The sequence below is a fragment of the Sorex araneus genome, chromosome 1, assembly GCF_027595985.1.
Source record: "Sorex araneus isolate mSorAra2 chromosome 1, mSorAra2.pri, whole genome shotgun sequence".
Taxonomy (NCBI): Eukaryota; Metazoa; Chordata; class Mammalia; order Eulipotyphla; family Soricidae; genus Sorex; species Sorex araneus.
The window spans coordinates 50,520,002-50,526,857 of record NC_073302.1 but is presented as its reverse complement, the minus strand read 5'-3'; the positions used below and the strand labels follow the sequence as shown (position 1 = coordinate 50,526,857).

Sequence of the window (6,856 nt, the reverse complement as noted above, 5' to 3'; positions counted from 1 at the left end):
CAAACAAACTCTCACATTTTGAGTAGAGGTGTGAGAGTTTGGGTACTATGGAATCGGAGAGGTTAGGTGTCCTGAGTAATTATTCCACAGTGATTGTCAAGCCAAAAAGAATCAGAATACTTATATTGGGGTATCTCAATATTTTGAATGTTCGCTAGGTGGTTCTAATACTTGAAAAAGGTAAAAAATCTCTAGGACAGTGTTTTAGAGTACTCTTTAGGAGAGTGCTGATGGTGTTGATATTGTAAGTGGGAAAGCAGAAGAAACTCCATATTGATTAGTAAGGTGTGGCCTGTATGTCACCAGGAGGAAATAGTAAAAATATTATTATTACTATTTGTCATTTTAAAATCAGAATATAAATTGTCTATTAAGGCTGTTAAATGTTATTGAAGAAAAAACAGAGTTCTGACTATTCATATAAAACATTCATGATTTATTGCCTTAAATGCTCTCTTGGTTTATAATTTAAGGCATTAGATGCATATATATGGGGTTCATTTTGTTATTGCACGTATAAAAATTATCTAAATGACAACTTGAAATTATTACAATAGAAATATGCCACATTTGCAAAGTTTTAACACAACTGCTGCCTAGAAAACCATTCCAGATAGATTCACAGAGACTTGGGTGGTAAAATTTCAAAATATGCACAGAACCCATGTTTTCTTGTGTAACAAAAAATGCACAAGAAGGATTCGAGATATGGACTAATTTCCTTTTTATTATTGGCCACAACGGGAGGGCTTCTGCAACAACTCTGGCTCTCTTGCACTCAAGAGCAGGTAGTAATCCAACCGAGCATCTCCCTGGCCCCAATAACCTTAATTAACAATTGAGGAAAGTGTCACACAGTGCTTTGTCACTCATACTGCCTTGCTGCTACTCAGAAAATTTTACTTGGGGAAAAGAAAGATGAAAGAACTCCACTTTCAAACCTTTACCAGTTTCAGAGACGCGGACCCGGGACTGGCTCCAAATCTTTGCCTAATTTAAGAAGGGCGATAGATAGATATGGAGAGCAGAGCATAATTTATGAAAATCGGCTCAGGGTGCCTGGGAGAGACTGCAAGCGGTGGAGCATCCATCCGCTAGGCCCTTAGTTGGATTCCCTGGGACCAAGGCCCTCCTCCACCCACACCGTCAGGTGTAGCCGGTGTAGCCAGTGTTGTTTTGCACTGCGTGAACTTAGTGCTACAGACCTCCCTTGCCCCCCCTCCCCGCCCCCCCACCAGATCCCAGTGAGAGAGGGAGAGAGAACGAGAGAGGGAAGTAGTGAAGGAGATGGGGAGGGGGAGAGAGGAGAAGTGGGGGAGGAAAAAGAGAAGGCGACATCAGAAAAGGCTTCTTTGGGGAGGCCGCATCTGTAGCCACATCTCGGCCGTTTTCGTGTCTTTCGCGTGTCCCCCCGCCCCTGCCAGGCGCCCTTCTCCGCCCCCACCCAGCCCTTCCTCTCCGGGCTTCGGCGTTGGTCCGCGGGCAGGGTGGGCGGGGTAGCCCGTCCGCCGCGACTCCTCTGGCCCCGCGCCCCACAAGTCCCCCAGCGGCTCCGTGGACAGTTGCGCCTCCTTGCGTCCTCTGCTCCGGGAGGCGGTGTCCCCCCACCCCCGACTCCGGCGCCGGGACGGTGCGAAAGTTGGCGGGGAGCAGCCGGGCAACCGCGTCGGGAAGCGCAGCCCGCGGCGTCCCGGGAATGGAGCGGCCCCAGTGCGGTGCCCGGGAGCGCAGCGGCCGGCCTCACCCGGCCCTGTCGCCGGCCTTGCCGATCCCTCCCGGGATCCCCGTGCCCCCAACTTTCCTGCGGCCCCCCGGCCTCTTCCTGCGGGCGGCCGCCGTCTCGGCGGGCGGTGGGAGCGGGGGCTGCCCGCCGGCTCCCGGGCTGGAGCGGGGCGCGGGCGCGGGGGGCTGCGGCTATCCGCGGACGCCCAAGTGTGCCCGCTGTCGCAACCACGGCGTGGTGTCGGCGCTCAAGGGCCACAAGCGCTTCTGCCGCTGGCGGGACTGTGCGTGCGCCAAGTGCACCCTGATCGCCGAGCGCCAGCGCGTCATGGCCGCCCAGGTGGCGCTGCGCCGGCAGCAGGCCCAGGAGGAGAGCGAGGCCCGGGGGCTGCAGAGGCTGCTCTACCCCGCACCCTCGGCGCAGGTCCCCGGGGGTCGGGCTGCGGGGGCTGGCCCGAGCAGCGGCGGCAGCGGGACGGAGAGTCCCCAGGCCGCCGCCGAAGGCCCGACGGCGCCGGTGACGGCACGCGCGCTGAGCGCCCTGAGGCGCGCCGGGGGTCCGGCCACCCCAGCTTTCGAACTTTTCCTGCCCGACGTGACGGGCGGGAAACCAGGTGAGTGGCTCCTTCCCTTGCTCCTGGCAAAACGGCACTCGGGGTGTGGTGCACAAAACTTTCAGACAGGCATCCGTGCCCGGGAGACAGGCAAGAGGGTGTTGAAAACAAATGCAGGCGTCCCGGCGGACTTGATTGCGGGCGCTGCAAAGACCCTGCGCCGTAGTTTTGGGAAGAGCGGGCTGTACCCATCCTAGAGGGAGGACCAGATACTGAAAAGGCGCAGCCTGCGTGCTCCCCAAGAGCAACTCCCGACTGAATGGAGTTAAGTGCGAGTGAGTGGCTATGATTTTCTCGGTATGGGCAGGACATCACGAGGGATGATGCTTTTTTGATCTTTTTGATCTGACTCCTGTGGTGCTAACAGCTATATATATATATATATATATATACAATATATAAATATATATTTGTTTATATATACATATATATATATATGAAAAAAAGTCAGTTTGCTCTAGCGTGGAAAACTCACCGATAGTTGGGAGTGCTGTTCTTTGCAAGTAAATCTTTGGTGCCAGCTAGAAGGAAAAGAATGCCAGACTGTCTCTTCACCCTCTCCCCCTTAACATTTTTTAAGCATTTCCATCTCTACCCCATCTGTTTGGCAGACCCCAAGGTGTAGAAAGCCTTCAATCTTGAAGTTTCAGTTCTTATAGAAAATGAATTCAGGTTTTCTAACATTGAGTAATTCTTTTTCCGGGAGTTTTATTATCATTATTAGTTTGTTTGGGGGCGATGATCAGGGGGTAACTTCAGGAGTAATTCAGGATTTGTGCCTGGTAGTGCTCAGGGGAACATATAGGATGCATGGGATTAAACCTAGGTCAGCAGTGTGCGAGGCAAATGCTTTATCCCTACCTGCTGTAGTATCTCTCCAAACCCTTGTTCTTTTGTTCTTTTATTGATTGAACGCAAATTTCCTTCATCTCCTGCATGTAACACATATTTACATGTGTGTTGTGTGCATAAATGCAATCTGTGTATATAGAAAAGTTTGATGTATCACAAATTAACTTTCCCTGCTAATTTAGATACTACTGTGCCTTATCTGGTGTGTTTTCATAGCCTTCCACAGGACCTGCTAACAGTGAAAAAGTCATTGCAGTAGTTTAAGTCCAAACAAGTTGTATCAAATAAAATTATACACTTTTGATACAATATTACTAATTTAAAAGCTGGTTTGTGAAAATTGCAGACCTTATGAAATCACAGGATGTGCTTTTTGAAAAAGATGACATTTAAATGAGACATAGCTTATTTTATTCAACTATGCTATCTTGTTGCACATGTTTAAGTTTAGTTCAGTAGATAAAATAAGATATTTCTCACAAAAAATCAAGAGGGATGAAAAGCAAATCTATTAAGCAAAATTTCTGTAAAAGAGGTAAAAGAATTACATACACTAAACTTGCAGTGAGATTGGATTGACAATTCTGCTAAACACAAACATGTTTTCTTTGCGGGGGAGGGGTTGCAAAGTGTTCTGTTTTATAGAACCAATTATTTTACTGTTTGCCTCAGTTGACCCCCACCTTAAAAGGCAGGCCAATTTTGTAAAGGCTTCTTACATGGCTTTTTTAATTGTCTTGCCTTACACAATATTCATGAACTGTACTAAAGTAGTCTATTTACTTTGCACATTCATTAGACAAAGACTAACAGTGATTCAGAATTGAACAAGATTTTCTTTCACAAAGGAATCTTATATTCAAGAGGAAAAGGATATGTAGCCTCTCCAAAAAACCTACAAGTCATATTATACGATGATATAAAGTAAACAAGTAAAAGGAGCTCTTAGAGTGTAGAAGATAGAGCGGTATCAGAGTATTTCAAAGGTCCTTTATTCTTATTTTCTGGACAGTATTAAGCAATCGGTATTTTATTACACTTATTATACTTCATGAGCACAATGTAATAATAATATTCTTTACATAAACTGCTGTCAGAATGAACTATGTGTTCAGGTAGGCATATTTGGTGAATCATGTTTATAGGTAAAATGCAGTGGTGGACCAATGCCAATTTATCATCAGCTGTCAGAGTTCATTAGAAAAGATGTATTATTTTATGTGAAGTTGAAAATACTATGGAGTCTTTGTAATTCTGCAAGAACACCTTTTCTTTTGTTAAGTTTGATATATAAAGATGCATTTTAGCCCTTAAACTGTTAAATTACATACACTTTAGATACTTCCATAGAATTTAGTACTTCTTGAAAGCACATGGCATTATAAATAGTGGCTTATAAATTCATTTATTATAAATATTTGTTTTGGTGCATTAATGAACTTTATAGAAAAAAGTTGTACAGAAATACTGAGTATCCTGCTAAACAGTTTAATCTTCCTAATGGAGATAAAGATAAAATATACCTAGATATACCTAGAGGTTAATAGTGAAATGTAAAATAAAATTTTATAAAACGTAAAAGTGTTTTATTATATACACATATTATTACTTTTTTCTTGGCATTAGTCTGATCAATATATTAGATACTCTATTAATATTTATAATCACATCATATAAAAGTGGGAAAAACAGGTTTTTATTTTATGTTTCTGGAAAGTTTTTTCTTAACTTTTAAGAGAGTTGTGATTTTGAGCAAATGCTCAATATTCTTTTATAAGACACTTGGAAGATTCATATGTATATCAATAATACCATCATAAAGTTAGAATAGTTTTAGAAATAATTTGACTGTAGTCTCTTTTACTAATACATTTTCTATGGATTAACAATAGAGGCCATATTTCTCAGTGATATGAAAAAATAGCTATTGTCACATAAGAAAATATGTGAGCTCTCATATTATTTTAGTTTGGTATAGCAGTAGTCATTATTGATTTGATATTTTTAAATGAAATTTACAATTTTTTATTTTTCCACCTTATTCAGGTATCTTTAATTGGAACCTAAAACATGATCATAAAAACAGTGAATGTAAAAGTTTAACATTAGTGGTTAAATAGAATATTCATTTTCATACTAAAATTGTTCCTTCTTTTTATTAATCTAAGCTTTGTCATTTTATTTACTTAAAAAATAACAACATAGTGCTAGTGTATGGTGAGAAAAAAAAACTTCCCTTGGATAATAGCAAAACTTTGGTAACATTTAGGAACATCTCAAATTGCCAAATGGGAAGAATAGAGTGAGATATGGGTGCTATGTTATCATTTGGGCTAATTGACCCTTGTCTTCTGATTCCTAAGTAGCTTCGGTCAGCATTTATACATTGTATATCCTTGTGATTCTGAATTGACATAATAAATAGCTTTCCCTCATTGCTATACTTCTGAATGATCTTTCACTAATACCTGTTTATTAAAATTTATTACAATGAATAAATATTCCTAATATGTAATTAGTGAATAACTTATTTTATTTTGCATTATTTCATGTGAGTAGTACAGTGTTCTGGGTTGTTTCCTTTTATTTGATTCTCTTTTTCCCTTCACCAGAGCAAAAAGAGAGTAAATGTGACACATGCCAGAGTGGTCAAGAAGAACTGATCTCCAAATCTCATCAATTCACCCTGGGATCATTGCCTAAGTCTAAGGATGTCATTGGAAAACAAAATGTCAGGTCAACTCTTCCAGAAAACTCATACAAGGATGATAGTGTTCTGTCACCACATCCCAGGGAACAATCAGGAGGTGAAGAAAGTCCCAGATCCTTATCCTCCTCTGATCTGGAATCTGGAAATGAAAGTGAGTGGGCCAAAGATTTCGCTGCAACCAGAGACAGCCTTCCCACAGCAACTTCAAAATCAAGAGACCCTCTTGACATTTTGACCAAGATTTTCCCAAGTTACAGGCGCAGCCGACTAGAAGGTATTCTGCAGTTCTGCAAAGGGGATGTGGTTCAAGCCATTGAACAGGTTTTAAATGGGAAAGAACACAAACCAAGCACCAGGGACCTAGCAAGCTCAAGAGAATTGGAAAGTACACCTTTTCAGAGAGCTTCAAATTTTAGTTTCACTGGAATTGGTTTTGGAACACTAGGGAATAAATCAGCTTTTTCCCCTCTTCAGACCACTTCTGCTTCTTATGGAGGTGAATCAAATCTCTACAGCTTAAATCCTAGACTAGGAATCAGTCCATTGCAGCTGGCATATTCTTCTTCAGGAAGAGGACTATCTAGTTTTATGTCTCCTTACCTAACTCCTGGATTGGTACCAGGCTTGCCTTTCCGACCATCATTGGATTATGCCTTTTCAGGGATGATCAGGGAATCTTCTTACCTTCCCAGTAAAGACACAGTAACTGGTGGTAGATTGTATTCCAGGCCAACTGAGGACAATCTGTAATGCTTCTGCCCATTCACCTGCTTTGGAAAATTCCCTCCCCTCACACTCACGCATCCACATTTCTATATATGTTCGCAGTATAAGTGGATTACCAGAACTTCAAAATGCTATTTTTTTACAAGCAACATAATGACTTGATATTTAAAGACTCTTTTGAAACACTTAAGTGTACATTTGAATATTATATGTGCCTTGCATCAGACTAATT

General features: G+C 42.3%; 1 protein-coding gene across 1 annotated transcript; it reads left to right on the top strand.

Annotated features, from left to right (window-relative positions):
• The first annotated feature begins 1,696 nt into the window (after positions 1 to 1,696).
• Positions 1,697 to 6,648, top strand: DMRTA1 (DMRT like family A1). Its single transcript, XM_004600365.2, has 2 exons — positions 1,697 to 2,336; positions 5,801 to 6,648. The coding sequence occupies exons 1-2, from the start codon at positions 1,697 to 1,699 to the stop codon at positions 6,646 to 6,648; spliced, it is 1,488 nt and encodes a 495-aa protein (XP_004600422.2).
• Positions 6,649 to 6,856: the final 208 nt, after the last annotated feature.